Source organism: Elaeis guineensis, chromosome 1, assembly GCF_000442705.2.
Source record: "Elaeis guineensis isolate ETL-2024a chromosome 1, EG11, whole genome shotgun sequence".
NCBI lineage: Eukaryota > Viridiplantae > Streptophyta > Magnoliopsida > Arecales > Arecaceae > Elaeis > Elaeis guineensis.
In genome coordinates, this window is record NC_025993.2 from 180326083 (window position 1) to 180344693 (window position 18611).

General features: G+C 37.0%; 1 protein-coding gene across 3 annotated transcripts; it reads right to left on the reverse strand.

The window, feature by feature from the left end:
• Positions 1 to 1031: 1031 nt before the first annotated feature.
• Positions 1032 to 15385, reverse strand: LOC105039920 (uncharacterized). Of its 3 annotated transcripts, none has more exons than XM_010916241.4 (11): positions 15208 to 15385; positions 13311 to 13358; positions 13110 to 13196; positions 13000 to 13027; positions 12793 to 12875; positions 11127 to 11159; positions 4063 to 4141; positions 3913 to 3965; positions 3296 to 3356; positions 2962 to 3044; positions 1032 to 1403 (listed from the first exon to the last, which is right to left on the reverse strand). In XM_010916241.4, exons 2-11 carry the CDS (start codon positions 13329 to 13331, stop codon positions 1311 to 1313), a joined length of 621 nt encoding a protein of 206 aa, XP_010914543.1. In that variant the 5' UTR covers positions 13332 to 13358; positions 15208 to 15385; the 3' UTR covers positions 1032 to 1310. The 3 variants fall into 3 exon arrangements, with proteins under 3 accessions (XP_010914543.1, XP_029118795.1, XP_010914544.1); XM_029262962.2 differs by having other exon boundaries at positions 13311 to 13414; positions 15208 to 15380; XM_010916242.4 differs by having other exon boundaries at positions 13311 to 13429; positions 15208 to 15380.
• Positions 15386 to 18611: the final 3226 nt, after the last annotated feature.

Below are 18611 nucleotides of genomic sequence, written 5' to 3' on the forward strand. Positions count from 1 at the left end.
TATGAAAATATATCAACTCATACCATCAATCAGCTCGTATTTGATTTAATTTTCAATCGACGATCCTTGGTTTTGACTCCCTTAGGCCATACCCTAAAATAAATTTTAAAAAATAAAAACCTAGAGCAACTAAGAAAAATGAGGCCGAGGATTTCATGTGGACCTAGATCTAAATATCTTTTAATAAGATAGTTTTTTTTTTAAAAAAAAGCAAGGAGATAGTCCTTTTTTATCTTATAAATGCCATTTTCAATATCCTTCAACATATAAAATAATGTATTACCCAAAAAAAATCATAAATAATAAAATTATAACTTATGTTTTGCCATATTCTGAAGACAATGACGAGCTCATGGATCGCCGCCAGCAGAGGGTCGTTCCTCTCCCTCCAAAGCGTGGTTATGGGAAAAAAATATCCACAAGGATATACACGGATATGTGTGCATATTTTTATGGCCTCCTATTTATGGAAGCATAAATATTTAGAAATGCATCAAAGGTTGTGACTATTAGACCAAGCCACAATTACCTTGAGTACTTTAAAATCAAAATCCGAAATAAATTTTTTATTTATCACTTTCTTTTTGAGGAAATGGAACCATACGATGACCAGACAATGATCAAGGCTCATGGAGTCAGACCCAGGATTTTGATTGATGTACAGCTAGCATCTCAAATATACAATGTGCATTGCTAGTTTTGTGAATGAATGATTTAAGCATATAGGAGGTATTCGACTCGGTGCAAATGTACATTTAGATCTAGATTTTTTTGACATTAACATGAATATATAGGCAAAAATAGATTTGCCTGCAGGAACCAGAAACACGAAGGATCACAGCAACTCTGATGGTCATTGCCTACACAAAATAGCTGCTGCTTCAAGTACCGAGGAGAACCAGTTTCCAGCTCAGAAGTTGAACAAAATAAAAACACGTTGAAGAATTTTTCACAACCCAATTTTGCAATCCTTAAGTTCTGATAAGTCGATGAAATTATAGAAGAAAATGCACCCAGAATAAACAGAGCAATTTAGATTGCAAGGATCCAAACATGAACCATTGAAGAGAGCAGATTCACTGAAAATCACAAATTACAGAGATATAAATCATTTTAACTTTTGACCATAAGAACATCGACATAGTAAACCTTCGAATTCTGTGACATTAAGTTTAAGGCCCTTCATAATCATCGCATAACACTTTCAGAAACAAAACAGAGCAACGGCTTTGTCATTTCATAGTCTGCTTAAAAGATGGCGCCAGTAGATGTTGCATGTCTAGCGTTGAAAGACTCTGATGAAGCACTTCTCACTTTTTCGATGACCGGAAACCTCCAAAACCCATCATGGCAGCCACATCAGGATCGATGTCCTCTGATTCATCCTGTGCAGCTTTCTCCTTCTGTGTTCCAAAGTGCAACCCGTCAGAGACCAAAATAACAGAAATGTATTGATACATTGTTAAAGAATCAGTACATTGATATCTCCTTCTGCATGAATGATTTAGGTCCAAAAGCATAATTGACACGTCAGAAAGTACGGAGGTTCCCAATCAGAAGATGCAAAAGAAGCTTCCAATACAAGTTGATCCTTAGCAAATTGTTATGCTAGGATGAGTTGCTCATCCTTACAGTTGCAAGTTATATGATCTTGTTGATAGTGTTCATAACTCCTTAACTCTGGACTCTGTTAAAACTCACAAAACCAACTTAAAACATTTGTAACAAAGAAAAATGCAAGCAACTATGCGGTCACCATGATGGAGAGAATATTTAACTTATATTTAGCAAAATTCTCAACTTTTTATAACCAAGCAAGGGTTACTTCAACTTTTCTATCAGCATTTAGATATATTTTGTTTTACATTGTTCGTTTATATTCTTTAAGACTATATAAACCTAATTTTGTAGTGCATATTACAGATATTAGTTTATGAATAGTATTTTCTGTACATGAAAGAAAGTGGTAGAAATGTGCTTCTCAGTTTTATATTCTTCCAGATCCTAGAGATGTGCTTCCTCAGCTACTGGAAAACAGATTGCTCAACAAACATTACAAAATTAATTATATTCATCCTGGTTACCATTCTTCTGGGTCCAAACAATTAATGGGTTCACCTTTTTCTCTGAAAAGAAGAGCCAAAGCCTCTCCTAGGGTACAAAACACCAACTTGTAATTTGATCATCAAAGGGATTATATTAACAACACAAAATGACAACCAATTAAAATAATCAAAGAAATGCAACTAGATATTGTAATATCAATAGAATGAAATATTTCTACTATCTCTACTATCCTAATTGGACAGTCATATTAACCACACAAAAGGACAACCAATTAGAATAATCAATGAAATGCAACTAGATATTGTAATATCAATGGAATGAAATCTCTACTACCCTAATTGGACAGTCCTCTGTGACTGGACTCTTCCTTTGTAACCAGAATATAGTGTTGCAGTTGGACTTTCTTACAACTGGACTACTTATAGTAGAGTTCCAACACAACCAAGAGAGAGAAGAAAATCTGTTAGAATCAAACTTTTTTTACTCTTTTGGAAGGGTGGGGTGTTTGTGGGGGGGGGGGCCAGCGGTGGGGCGGTGTTGGGAAAAAGAATCCTAATATAATGGAGGGGTTGTACTTCTGAAGCAACCCCATGATTTTCAGGGATTGCATGGTCACCAAATGGTGCACCTTCCTTACTGTTAAGCACTGCCTCCCATCCCTTGAGTAATGCACGTGCGTTGCACATGCTGGATCTAGAAAGCTCAAAAATTAAGAGGTGGCACCCCCGACACTCAGTTCTTAACCTCTTCAAGCACAAACTATGACATCACTCTTTGTCCTTTAACAAGCTGAAAGAGATCTATCTAGACAACGTTTCAAGCAAAAATAATGATAGAAGTGACTTTCGACATCAGGAAATCAAAAGCCTGATAAACAGCTGAAAATGTTCTTACCTTCTTCTCCTTCTTCCTTTCTCGGCGTTGACGCTTGCGTTCTTCCTCCTCTTGCTGCTGTTTTAGTATCCTCTCATCTAAATCTAAAGCAATAACATAACAGTTCATCAGAATGGCTACATGGATATATCGATGTTATGCAAGTCCCATATGCTTTCTGATCCATTTCAATAAAACTAGCCAACCGTAGCATAATATACCAGAATAAGGTTTTACTTTAAGACCCATGGAACTAAAATTTTCAACCATGCAGCAAACAGTAGTTGACCAGCCATTAATACCACTGAATCACATCAAGATTACAAAACTAAGAGGCTTCTCATTAATTACTTACCTTGCTCAGTAAAGCTACCCGGGGCTTTCCGCTTCTTAAGCATTTCAAATCTTTCTTGGACCTGTAAATAGATTACTGCTTTGGCATAAAAATGATATTATAGAAAGCAATAAGTGCCGATAGAAATGGAATAAGGGCTCTTAGATGTACCAATATGGCTAAAAGGTATAATGTTCATTCATAAACCAAAAGATTTGGCAAAAGTGTTTTTATTTCCCCCCAGTGGGTGCAGCTTGAGGTTTTTAAAGATGCAAAGAGACTGATCCCAGCACCTAAAAACTGCTTGTTTGACATTGTCGAGCAGTCAAATTACATGGTTGACCCCATCAAAGTATATCAATTTAACATTGGCTCTTGCTGGCTCAGAATTCATCATTATTTTATTTGTTAGGGTAAAAAATTTCAAACTCAGAAACGATTGCTAAATAAATTAGCATCCGCCATACATAGCTTAAATATTTAACAGGATAATGGAAGCTGTGGAAGTACGTAGAAACATAAATGTGTCTGTTACTCCAGGTTATCCAATATAGCTTCTCCAATATCACTTGTTATCTTGCTTGGGCAGCCCAAACAATTCTAATACTTGTTCGGAAAACAACAAAAGTAACGTGTACCTGTTGAAGAGTTGCCCTCTCCACCCGCATAGACATGCCCAAAGCTCTCTGATCTGTGCAGCATATGACAACCAAGCATTAGATGAACTTCTAAAAGTATGGTTATGGCTAACAACAGAAAAAAAAACAGCAATTTTCAGGAACACCTACGCTTTTTCCCATTAATATGGTCTAGGTAGTTTGCAGAATCTTTTACTACGCACTCACAAACTTCACAGTAGTATCCAGCCTGCAAAGTATGAAAATTATAACAATAAATAAACATCCAGATTGCCTGAAAGCATCTCTTGGTAAGGGGACTGAATGCTAATTGGCAATAATTTCCACGACCAAATACATTGAATAATTGCTTTAAAATTTCCAATGCATGGCTTTCACATACATAAATATGTCGCTCTCAATATTATGCAGCATTTCTTCTTCTCACCTTTTTCTAAGAAAACTATTGCACATTCAATGTCAACAGTCATGATTCAATCATCCTCAGGGATAATTTCCAACTTTCAGATAAAGTTGACTAATGGAACATATTATATCAATCGAGATGGACTTTGACTTAAACTAGTTAGACAGCACAGGCACTGCACATGCACAGATGGCAACTTATAGTTGTACTATAATAAAATATTAGATTTAGCAATAAAATTAAATTTATAATATAAAATATAAACAATTACTTAACCATATCAAGAAATACAGGCCCCCTGATTTTCTTAACTCTCCAAGGTTTACCTTGAAGTGCAAAAGTATATGTTGAAGTAACATACTCAAGCATTGACAATAACATCAGTTTTCTTGATATTACTCTATTGCAGCAAGCCAGCGGCTATCATAATGTTACAATGGTGTCATTTCCATATGAGTCAAATAAATTTTTTAAATTCGAATCTCAATTCCACCTACGCAAATAATACCTATATATTCAATAAGTAGTGACTTGAGCAAATGTTGTAAAAAAAGAAATAATTGCCATCATGATTTTTCATTCTTCAAATGGATAATATCTTTTAATTCAAATCTCAAATGTTTGTTGGAATTATTAGTTTTTTGTTCAATGAAATAGTAACTCAAGCAAATGATGTTATTAGTTTTCATGGAGCATTTAATACAGCAGCCATTATTACAAAGAAAATTAACCATGATTAAACAGGATTGATGGTAACATTCTTATTTACATTATACTTACCACAACATTAAGTACCAGTTTTAGGATCCCTTATTTGAAGATGCCGATGTTATTGAAGTCCTGAGATTGGGCTAGAGAACACACAACAAACCGGAAGCATGGGACCAAGACATCTAATTTATCTTGAAAAGCAGTAAGGTCAGCAATTAATGGCAATTAATCCCTTAATAATAGAAATGGAGTGCTAGGCTTCAACCAAGCATGAACCTGCCTTTCTTTTTGCAAATTGCCCAGCTATTATCCACAAAATGCTAACTGAAATTGGTGAATCCAGTCAAACCATCACGATCATCTTACTTCAAAACACTTCCAAACAAAATTTGGACTCCCATCATGAACGTAGCACCAGATAATTGCATTTCAAGTAATCACAGTTCTTATAGGTATTTCATCAAACATCCTTATGGTGTTGTCTGGGTTCTTTTAGTTCCTATACCACGACAGCATCTAAGTTTTAGACTAACACATGATCTTTTGCATCTTCACGTTGGCCTCTCCAACCCACTATAAATGCTACACTTGGCTGATATAGAAAAACATAAGAGTGAATCTTTTGTTTAACCCACATGATAAAGCCAAACCAGACTGTCACTCAACATAGCTGCTATAGAGTACCACAATAATATAATACAAAAGTTTTTACAAATGCCTAGCAGGGGCATATTTGTTATGACTCTGGAAGGTTGAGTGACATCGATTGCTCAAAATACAAATACCATAGATTGCTACTGATCAATGACTGCTCATATAGCAGACAAGATCCACAAGATCTGTTCCACAATTGTCGACCGGAAAAAAGAAAGAAAAAAGACAACAACCAATACAAAGAGAATAGGTGGATCATGGCAAGGCAGAGAAGAGATGGATTGCCCCTGATTAGCAGTCAGGCAGAAAAGAGAAAAGGCTCCACAGCAACAGCAAGATAAGGAATGAATGGGGTATCAAGGAGGATGACCATGTTAAGACTCGAATAAGCTAAACCCATGCAAACGGGGATTACAAGGTAGGAAGAGATAGAAGAAAGAGAGGAAAGAAGAGATGACGCAAACTCGACACAGCCTCCCTTGTCTATGCCGGACTCAATTCAAGCATGCCAAACCCAATTCAATCAAGAATAATTTGACTAGGCATCAGCAGAGGTCCCACACACCAGGCTCATGCACCCCACCAGGCCCATGCACCCAACCAATGATATAGCGGATGGTCCACGAGGCAAGAACCAAAACCCTTTCACCATCTGCTTTTATAATGGGGTATAGATTAGTCCACAACATTAGTGGTGATTAACATTCTCTTAGGAGGCATGGAAGCAGCCATCCTTTTGAGTAGTTAGACAACAAGCACCAAGCCTCAGGCATGTAGGGCAGTTCACCACAAACATTCAGTCATCACATATAAAAAGTTAACCGGACCTGATCTTGATCAGGACCGATCCATTGTCATCCCTAGTTTCATTTAATATGGGTGTCATTCCAATAAAAAGCAAAAGATCCTCTTGATAATCACAGTTGACATCCTCCCAACCCATAGAAGTATATATCTATTTTTTCTAGTTTAGATATATTTATTCATTATTTAACCAAAATATAAAAAAAAATATGCAACATAATAATTAGGACTTATGAAAGCATCTTTCAAACCCTTCTCTTCAAATAATAAATAAAGCCATAAATTATTTGATCGGCAAATAATCAATACTGTCCATATCTCAGCATATAAACATCAAAGTGATAGCACATTCGTGATTCTTTCCACTAACTTGTGCCACATATTATCCTGATCACTGAAGAGCGGCCTTGAGCACCATTAGATACCATTTGATTCCCTGTACTCGGTACTCACCATCATTCCAAGTCATATATCATCTATCAACTTTAGTCTGTTACAATCATATAATGTCAAACTCCAGAATTTTCCACCTTCACAATTTCCTCTTTGCACTTCCTTGGCTGACAAAATTTCATAAAAACCAGGACATAGTGTGCATTCTAATGAGTGTCGACAACGTCCCTTAAATGAACTGGTGGGGGCCAATTATCAGAGAGGGAGCCTAGGATCCAAGGCATCTAACCATAGTATCAGATCTGCCAATGTGCCCAACTCCAACAATGATTTCTGAATGAAGTAAGTCATCAGTCCTCGAATCTAAGTGAAGGGTGCAACACATGCATGCATGGATCCAATCAAAAAAAATGCAAAAAGTGGGAGAAAACCAAAGGAATATAGTTTAGCTTGGAACTCTTGATTCTGATTAAACAAAAAAGGTTAGCCACAAGTCCTAATATAGTCAGGGTAACTTGGGACCCATAGATAGGCTCCAGTACTCAAAATTTAGTTAATGAATGGGAATTGTTAGCTTCTTAGTGCTTTTTTCTGAAAGCTATGCCTTTTGTTTGATGCCAAGAAGGCCTTGATGGCATGATTCTATCAAGATCACAATCATTACCTGGGGCAAGTCAACCATGCTTCACGCATATGAGCATGTTTCTGCTTTGATGGTCCCTGATCTCATCCATTAGTTTTCATGAATAGTTCTTTTGTTTCTTGCTTGCTAGTGAAATTGTTTGTTGCACTTGTGATGAATATCACTTGCAAGTTGCAAACACCAACCAGATATGCACTGCATCATGAATTTCCCCCAACTGACTACACAGTCCATGCAATCTCTTGCTGCGTCTTATGTTTCTGATTTGTTATTTCCCTTCCGAGACTACCAACCAGCTTAAGAGTTCCAGCTACCTTCTTCACTTTCTCAAGATTATTTCCCACTATCTTCTTGCATGATTAGTCCTTGAGATGGTCAAAAGTTCTACTTGGTTCAATGATCATCAAAAAGGTTGAACTTTAAAAAATCAGCATCAGCTGCTCCTACTAGCATCATTACCACTGAATATTAAAGCAACCTGGTGTCATAGCATATCAAGATGTAGCCCAACATTCTCATATCTACTATATGAATCTCCCATCACCATCATGTAGCCCAACATTCTCATATCTACTATATGAATCTCCCATCACCATTCTTCTTTTAAGAGATCACACTCCAGACCTCATTCATCATAACTTTAATCCAAATTCACTTAAGGGCATGTTTGGTTGGGGGGAGTTGGACTCTATAATGGGAATGGGAATGAGTGACTCCTATTCCAGCCATTTGGTTAAGAGGAATCTGATTCCGATTCCAATTTCAGAGAAGAATAGGAATGCTCCGATCCCCCAAAATCTAATCCCCACTCTCCCCTAATATTCAAATCCTATTCTGATTCTGGTCATCAACCAAACGAGTTAGGGGATATGGCCATTCCAATCCATTCCAATTCTGGCCACAAACTAAATGCATCCTAGATGTCTTTCCCTTTCCTATCCCTTCAAATAAATGTGAGCTCCTCTTGTCATTGTGGTTGTCTCCAGACTCCAGTGTTTATTATTGACATCCATGCACGCACGCACACCAACAAGCAAAGACAAATTAATACGCACATATGTATACCATCCCAATAAGGTACCCTCACTTTATCCATAGCTGCTAGCATAAAAAGGACTTAAATGAAAGGTACAAAACAAATAAAAGAAATCAGGAGATCTTTTCTTCTGCGACAAATCTAACAGTTATACTGACCATACTGCCAGCTACATGATTTGGATCTGATTCTGATTGTGCCTGCATTTTTAAATGACAGGGAGCGAAGCTAAGAAATATCAATAATGCCCGCAATACCTCCTAGATCATGTGCCACATTCCCCTAGCTATGCCCCCTTTCCTTTGCTTGACAGCCCATGCTATATATTTCTTCCTAATGCACCCCTTACACCTTTCTGACTGTACCACTCTGCGCTTCTCCCATACATTCCCTGTGCACCTTTATTGCATCCTCCACCAAAATCTCACCCATCCCATCACGTCTTCCTCTTCTCTTATTGTCTCCTACCCTATTCATCACCCTCTTCCATCCCAACTTCCAACCTATCACTATCGACTCTTACATGATCATCCAACCGCCTTTCTTGCATTGCTCTCCTCTCTAATCAAGCTGCCCCCCTCCTCCATCATTCCCATCTCATGGCTATAATTTCAATCCGCAATCCATTGCTCTGGCACCAATCATGAGGAGGAGGTCAGAGGGAGTCAGGAGGTCGGATGAGTAATGGCAAGGTTGCCTGGCACAAATCCAATGGTTTGAGACTCTTTCTTCTGTGGATTTGATGTAAAGGTTAAAAAGAAGGGATTCCTCCCTTTTAAGAGTAGCAGATTCCATCTCTAAGTACCCTCTAAATGTACTCTAGAAATAGGTATTACAAGGTTTTCTTCTAAACACAAATCAGTCCTAACCAATGCATTAGCACTTTATTAGTGTAACAATACCAGTTAATCCCAAACATTAATAATGCCTACCAAGGTTTGCTGAACCGGTACCGCCGGCCGTTTCGGCTGGCCGGCGGTATGGTTCGGTATGATTTCATACTGTACCGAACCGACGACCCGAACCGAAAAAAAAATAGAGAAATTGAGAGAAATAGAGAGAGAGAGAAAGAGGAAAAAAAAGAGGGAGGGGAAGGAGCCGGTGGGGCCGTCGGACGGCCTCCGACTGGCCGCCGTGGCCGTCGGAGGGCGCCGTCCACGCGCGCGACGTCGCAGGCGTGAAACAGGGGCATCGCCTCTGTTTCGCAATTTTTTTTAAAAACATGGTTTTAAGTAAAGTCGGCAAACGATTTGCCGGCTTCACGATATTTGTTTTTTTTAAAAAAAATTCTTAAGTCGGCAACCTAATTGCCGACTTCATAAGTTTAAAATAAAATAAAAAAAAATCGAAACAGATGTCGTCTGTTTCGAAAAAGAAGAAGGGGGCGGAGCCGCGGAGGGGCTCCGCCCGTTCGACCGTCCTCAGGCCGTCGGTGTCGGCTCGTCGACCACCGGGAGCCTCGAAACGGAGGCACCGTCTGTCTGGTAGGTTCTCCACCCCCCCTCCGAGCGCTCTCTCTCTTTTTAGCTCTCTTGAAAGTCCTATCGGACGATACGAGGCTCGGAAGCCCTCCGACGGCCGTAGCCGGCCACCGCCGGCCTCCGACGGCTCCCACCTCCCTCCCCTCTCTCTCTTTCTCACTTTCCATTCTTTATTCTTCAGTGCCGCGGGTGTACCGATTTTACCGGCCGAATCGTACCGGTTCCCCGCCGGTCCGGTACGAGATGGGATGTACCGGCCGATTCGGCACGGTATGGCAAACCTTGATGCCTACCAATACCTTGAAGATTGTCATCTTACAATAAGTATGATGAACTTTCTCATTGCCATGCCCTAGTTTTTCAAATGTTGATTACAAAACTAAACCTATGGCGTAGAGAAGCCAAGAGATATTAAGGTGTGATCCAAATTATTAGAGTATAGAGAAACTACATACTCAATAGTAAAGTTGACATCAATGGAATATATATACTTTTAATAAAGTTTAGGCTTAAAGCCCGATCACTTTCCAATGAAATATAGAAGATAGAGCAAATCATGCTGGCTGGTCAAACCTTTAAGTATGCTAAATCAAATTGTTTTGCTACAAATTTATTCACTATATTATCAGATAAAAATTCATTATAAGTGGACAAGAATGAAATTCATACAGTAAAGAGAAGACTTGTAGGGCTGGTCAAAAGTTGAGACTATATTCTGTCAAGCCTACACTAACCCCAATGTTGCTTCCCAGTGTTATCAGCTCCAGTTTATTGTTAAGAGAGTCATGAAAATGCCCATTATAACTCACTCTTCCAAGATAAAGATTGTCAGAAATTTTTTAAGTGGGGAAAGTACTCAGATTTTCTGCCATAAGTAAAGCTGATACTAAATACATGAGAAAAGGCTAGTTACGCATGTTTACTACATTCCAGGATTTAATTTGTACAAGCACAAGAAGACAGAGGGGGAATATCGTATGGATTTCTTGAGGAGTGAAACAAAAACACAGTCATACCATCTACATTATGACTGACACAGAGACAATAATAAGACATTTCGTTAACTAGTATGTAAATCAAACATACCTGCTGGCTTAATGGTGCAATTGGAGTAACAACCTGTAACAGCAAACAGAAAAAAAAAAAAAATTATGATGCTTCTAATGTGCAATAAATAATCATATTTTGGGTTGACAACTGTTATTTAGATATCTAGAATCATTAAGATCTATCATGGTTGCAAGAAATAGTTTCATAATTTATATATCAAATAAGATTCAACTACAAGTAAATTACTTATACACATGATGATCGTATATTTATATTGACAAAACATGTTATCATCACTTAAACATTATATTTACAATAAAAATATAGCAATCAAGATTCACTGTGTTATTACAACCAACCTTCTGTTTTCTCCAATGTGAAACCATATGCCAGTGCAAAATATAAGGTTAGTCATGGACACAGGATATAGATGAATACATTCACATAAGATGCAGATGTACATACATGGGAGTATTCAGGGATGCATATCATAACCCTTACAAGCTTATTGATACTGCAGACTACACAACAGATAACCCAACCACCGGCCCTCCCCACCCCAATGGCAACCAGATAACAAGAAAAGGAAAGAGGTGGGGGTGAGGATGAACACATCAGATCATATATACTTGGAAAGATATTCTGCTAGCTTTATAACAGAATTCAAATCAACATACTGGTATTTATGATGCATTATTTTACATTTTTTGTAATATGATCTTTCATCTGTTATAGTCCCTAGATTTAACAGGAGAGTCTCCTAGGTTCGTGAGTGAAAGTCTAACTTGAGGCTCTTCAAGACTTCCTCTCAATGCATTTTGCCCACAAAACAGTTGTCAATGCCAGCAGAGTTTGGATGAGGATCTTTATTGACACATCAATGACCATGAGCTCTCCACCATCTCCTCCCCTCTACCAATGATATCCCATAATCAGGACTAGATCCAGGCCACAGGGATGATAGAAAGAAAAGCAAGATAGGTATAAATCCTAATGGACTATCTAATGGTCATTCAAATCTAAAATAGATGACAACCAGTACGAGGTTTTGTTTGGATATGCATCTTTGTGTACGAATTGAATTGGAATATGGAACAATGAAGAACCAAACCATCTTGAAGAATAAGCACAACAAATGAAGTCAATAAACTACATTCATCCAGGGTAGAGTTGTTGACAACCAATTATGATGATAATAAGCATGTGCAATGAAAATCTAAGGATGTAGTAAGAAGGGTGTCTTGGATTTATCTGTGTAAGAGTCTAATGATTTAGAAGAAATAGGGGGAGACTTATGACAATGGCACAATGGATGATAATCATGAGAAGCACTTAAAAAAAAAAATTTACCATGGATGCAGCCCTTACTTGAAATGATTGCTGACAGATTTTTAAATCTGACCAAATTATAAGGGATAATGCTTGATGGTTGCAATTATAGTTATAGCAAGTGCCAAAGATAATAAAAATAATTTAGTAGTGATGAATGGGCAACAAATCAACATGGGTTCAAAACATTATAGCAGCGACACCATTATCCCATACAATAAATAAGAGGTGTGAGCATCCCATTGTACAGTGTAGATGATGGAAAAGGTAGTTGGCATAGTTCATCTAACAAGCACTACAACAAAAATAAAATGCATCAATTGGGATCAATGTCTCAAAACCCATTATACTATAAAAAGCTATTGTACCTGACCTGAGTTTTTCCCAGACGAGATTCAAGGTCAACTTCAAAATCCCTGTGCTTCAAGGGTTTCCGTTGAACAGGAGGAGCTTTGGCTGCACAGTCATAACAGCATAGAAGCATTATCAGATCATGCAGAGAAAGAAGGAAGAAGGAAGAAGGAAGAAGGAAGAAGAAGAAGAAGAAGTAGAAGAAGATCATCCCAAATCTCTGATTTACCTTTGGATTTAAAGTGGCCATCCTCTTCCTAATCAGAATACAATAATGAATAAGTAAACAATCATGCAAAATAATTCAACAATAAAATTTTTGGCAATATCTGAGTGCACCTTCTCTTCCCTTTCTCGTTCTCGAGCTCTCTCCAAATATTCTTCTCGGTTCCATTTCCTTCTAAATGTGTTATCAACTCCAACAGCCTATACATATGAAAAAAGCAGCATGAGAGATCATTTACATCATTGGCTAACTATGATGGCAAATGATTTTTCTTTCTTATTAAAAGAAGGAAGACCAATAACCTCTGTACTCACATTACTGCTGGATTGAGCCATTTCTGGAATTTATCAGGCCAGCTACTCCTGTGTAGAATAAGTGGCAAAGTTTGTTATTGCTTTAGCTCTGATGGCAACAATAACTGCAGAAATCTTCCCTGGAATTAAAAATATCAACAAAACTAAAATGTATCCAAGGAACACTTTAGGCATCAGGACTCAGAACAAGAAGCAAAATTAATAAATATTTCAACATTTTTGCATTCCAGACAACATATAAAACCTTAAATCTTATAGAAAATAAATAAAAATATTTCAGCAAGGAGAATGCTACAATGTTGTATCAACTAAACACCATAAATCCAAAAATTTCAACAAAAAAGTTCGTTTTTGTTATAATCTACACAATATTTTAAACGTATATAGCTTCTTCTGGAGAAATTCAGTTGGCCTCTACAGTTAACTTTAAAAGAAACAAACTAAAGCCACAGTTCTGATTCTTTGAATTTAAAAATAAAAGCTCCATAAGGCAAAGAACTGATCACCTGCAAATCTAGATTTTCTTGTGGCTCTAATCAATACTCTCTAACAACAGATCCAACTATGTAAGCCAGTAACTACATTAAGAGTCAAACTAGTTATAAGAAAAAAGTAGCTGATTTCTTAATGAATCAGCTGATCTTCTCCACTGATAGCCAGACCATGAAATGGATTTCCAGATCACAAAACCATCAGCGGCTCTCATTGAACTTCAGTAGAGTTTAGAGATCATTATAAAGAATTGCGTTCTAGGTAAGTGGATGAAGGGAGGTAAGAAAAAAAGAAGGGCTGGGAGGCAAAAAGAAGGGAGATAGGGAGGGACATTAAACAGTGCCACTACAATGACCAGAGATTAGGGAATTGAAATCCCAATTTCTGAAATGAGGAGATTTCCCTTGAGCTTTCAAAAAGAATGAAATTAAACAGTTAGTGTTTTAAAGGGGATGAGAAAGATGCCATAAAGTTGCTCACCATAATGCTCTTGTTTTAGTAGATAACCCTATTGTGCATATATGCACAAGCAATATCCCAAGCTCATCCTTTAATTTGAGCACTGCTAAAAGATCTTTTCCACTGACACGAGCTGAAAACCAGCTATCCTACATTAAAGACGTCGAACTAGTCCAACATTTTTCCACCAACATATATGGCTTCATAATGCTCTCACTGCTAGATAGACCAAATAAGTATTTCTGAACATACATTAGATCTAATTATTTTTGATGCAAACTTAGAACATCATGAAAATATAATGCAAGTAACCTATCAGAATCGATCATTCAAAATACAATTCATGCTTGTTTCCTAGAAGCCTGCTTGTTTTCCCAAACCTTCTAATGTATATAATCTCTATCCTCAACCGTCAGGATTTTTATATTGTCATCTATGAACATTATATTAATTTTGTTGCTATCTCCGTGCCTGATGTCATACCTGTTGTCGTAAAAGTTCCACATCAGTGGATTATTGTGGAAGATTCGGAGAAACAAGGTTCAATGTCAGCATACGAATATCAGCATCTTCTTGCCAGATCAGAATATTAGCAACTATATTTACGGAAACGAGCCCATATCACATCGGAACTCCCACACAAAGTGAACATCAAGAACCCTTGAACACATAGACAACACATAGTGGGCATTACGTCGATCATACCGTAAACATAACTTTATATCCCATCGATAATAGTTGAAGAAATTCTATCAAGAATTGTAACAAACGCTGCTGGCAGTGATGGTATTATTGTTGAAGGACGGTCAGGTGGTGGTGCTGGTGGTGAAGGGGCGGTGCCAAGGTACGAGAAGGAAAGGGAAAGGTGGATCAGGGACCGACAGTATTACCGCCTCGCAAGCAAGCCCCCCGGGAAGGGAGGGGGGGAGAGAGAGAGAGGGCTTACCTAGGGTGGAGACAGCGGCCGGAGGCCGTGATCGGAGGTGGGACGCCGGCCTGAGAAAGCGATTGGAGGTAGGAGGCAGAGGTGTTTGTCGGCGGTGGGCCGCGGCGTGCCCTGGCTGAATGCGAGAGAGAAGGGGGCCAACGGAGGCTAGCCCGTGATGGGCAAGAAAATGAATATGAAAAGATAAATTACAAAAATATCACTCAATTTTACTTACACCCCCTCAATTTTAAACAATATCACATTAGTGCTCTAAACTTTTGAAATGTTTCAAAGTGACCATTTTATTCACTTGTTAACAAACGATGTTGCTTTTCATTTCAATAAATAAAAAAAAAAACCTCGTTCATATACAATGAATTGTCGGTAAAGAATGGATGGAGATGAAAAAAATTATCATATAAAGAGGATAGGCTGTGGAGGTCGGTAAAGAAAGATGATAGTGTTGAAGGTCTTATGGATGGGATTGAAGGAGGAGAAAAAGGGTGAGGAGGAGAGAGATAGGAGAGGAGGGATTGCCGATGCAAAAGAGTTAGAAGTGGATAAAGTTTTCATAGAGAAAGAGGGCTCACAGGAGGATTTGAAAGAAAAGGATGAGGAGAAAAAATGGATGAGGAGAAAAGATGGATTGCCAATAAAAAAAGAATAGAGATGAAAGAAGCTGCCATAAAAGAGAGGGTTTATAGATGGAATCAGAGGAGGAAAAGTGAGTGGAGAGAAAAGAGAAGAGGGAGAAAAAGTGATCCCAGCAAGGAGTGGTAACAATGGAGGGGAGGGCTTATAGATGAGCTTGGAGGAGGAGAGAGACAAGGAAAAAAAATGGATGAGGAAGAAGAGGAGGGGAAGAAAGGGTTGTCAAGAAGAAAAGGATGAAAGTGAAGAGAGCCACCATGAAAATGAAGGACTTATGGATGAGTTTGAAGGAGGAGGATGAGAAAAAATAGGTGAAGAAGAATGGGAAGAGAGAAAGGAGGAGTTGCTGGTAAGGAGGAAGGAGAAGAAGGAAAAGGAGGGAGAAGGCAGGGAAAGGAGGTGACAAGGAGAAGGGGATAAGGAGGAAAGAGAGGAGGAAAAAAGAGGATGGAGAAGATAAACAATCAGAGAGAAAGAATGAGGAAGAAGATAGAGATAAAAATATTTTAATTATTTTATAAAATAGAAGTATTATGTGGTGGCCAAGCTACATCATTCTATTAACGGACATAGATAATAAGATCGTTTGGAAACATCTCGAAAATTTGATAGACTAGTTTAATATTTTTTAAAATCAAAGAATGTAACTAAAATTGGACTAAAATTGAGAGGATATTCTGTAATTTATTTTAAATAAAATTCTTTCAGCTAAAGAGGTTATTCTCATGATTTGATAATCCATATTTGGAATCAGTTATCCAAGTATGTGCTATTTTATCCCACACTGATTTTAGTCCTCGGGACTTTGAAATATGTAGAGCTTGGGCTGGATGTAGCACTTTGCTTAGCTAAAGAACTTAAGTATTATATTTATACTTATGAGGAGTGTTATGAAATAATATGATTGCTAATTTTTAACTAGTCCCGTCCTGGCAAGGCTGGTTCAAAAGTATTTACATAAAACACCGGATATTATTTAATATTATATATATTTGATGGTTTTTTTTCTAATTTTTTGAAATATTTATAAGGATGGAACTTGCGATCTATTTGAATAATTACTTTTGCTAATATTGAGCACTTGAACTAGCGTGAGGACCGGTTCAAAACATATTTTACATACAAACTCATATATAACCCTATCATTATTAGGGAACATGAGGATTTTTCTATTAATCTTCTTAGTATTTTATATTAGAAACTTATATGTATAAATTTTGTTCTCTGTAAAAGATCTATGAGCTGGTCATAAAAATAGCGTTGGGGCCATTTCAAAACTTAGCATGAAGGTTTTCATGCACAAAGGCCAAGCTAGGATTTTCAGTTCAAAATATTACCTAATTCATGGTTATTGAATGTGTATCTTTTTTGTTCATTTTTCTCATGAGTTAAAAATACAAATATGTAAAAAATTATGAAACTTACTCTGATATTTTAATTAGAAATAAAAACAAATAAATCTCTTGAGTTGTTCCATTTGTCATTGATTATTAACATAATGGAGTCTAATTAATCAAACAAGCTCATTGCTGACTTAATATAAATAAAGTCGTGGAACTACATAACATGGTATCAAAAGTTGCTTTTTTTAAATTATTGTTAATTAAAAATTTATCATTTTATTCATTCAAAAATATTGTTCACGACCTTTCTATCTACAAGAGTTAATAAAATAACTTCAAAAAAATTAAATAAAGTCCCTTACTCCGGCATTAATTGCATTTATTGATGTCAACGAAATCTATCAATAAAAAAAAATGATTAAATAACTTACAACTTAGTAGGCTTGGGAGGATTGTTTTAAAACATATAAACAATTAATAAAAAAACTCATATCCTTTTAAAAAGCAAAATCTGCAATAATAACAATCAACAAATTTAACTAGACAAGATATCATATCTCAAGTCATCAAAAATAAGATATATATGCTCAACACCATAGAAAAAAAATACAGATCACAACATTATATGATAACTAAGCTTTAAAAAAAAAATCATGCATCTCAGAAAACATCATGAGTGGGAGAGAGGATAGTGGGAAACATAAACAAGTGGCCAACAATTGCCTAAATATAACAGAAATAGAAAGAGGGTGATTGGCAGTGATACCATGGAGGGGAAATTCTTTATGCACCACAGGCGGTATAGAAAATCCAATGTAGAGCATACCATCTTGTCCGATTGGTCCACGTAGCCACTACTTTTCTATGCGTATTTAATACCTGCAGTTTTATTTTTTCGTTTGAAATTTTGACCGACTAAAATATTTCTACATTTTGAAAAAAAAATTATCACATCTTATATCCATACAGAATGTCATAATTTGACGTAAGATATCATAATAAGTCACAAGATGTCATAATTTTTTTTAAAGAGTAGCGATATTTTCATCATTCAAAATTTTCACATGAAAAAGCAGAACTGCAGGAAAGAATTGATTTATTGTAAATAATTAAATTTTATATACATCTTCATTATTAGAACTTTTATGTTGTGATGAAGTTCTTAGAACTATATTATGATCGATAAAAGAGGATTTATCGAATAATTCTTAAATATATTCATGATCAAATGATACGTCATCAATAGGACGATGATGTTTATCAAGCGTAGGTCGTTGTGTGCCATATAGATTGATTATCCTCGTAATTAAAGAATGTGGTGATATTGGTATAGTATATAGATAAGATGTAGGAGTATATCGTCACTGAATGAGTGACTCACCTGCTGAGTGCTCTACTGTCCAGAGCAGCTCATGAAACATATGGGCA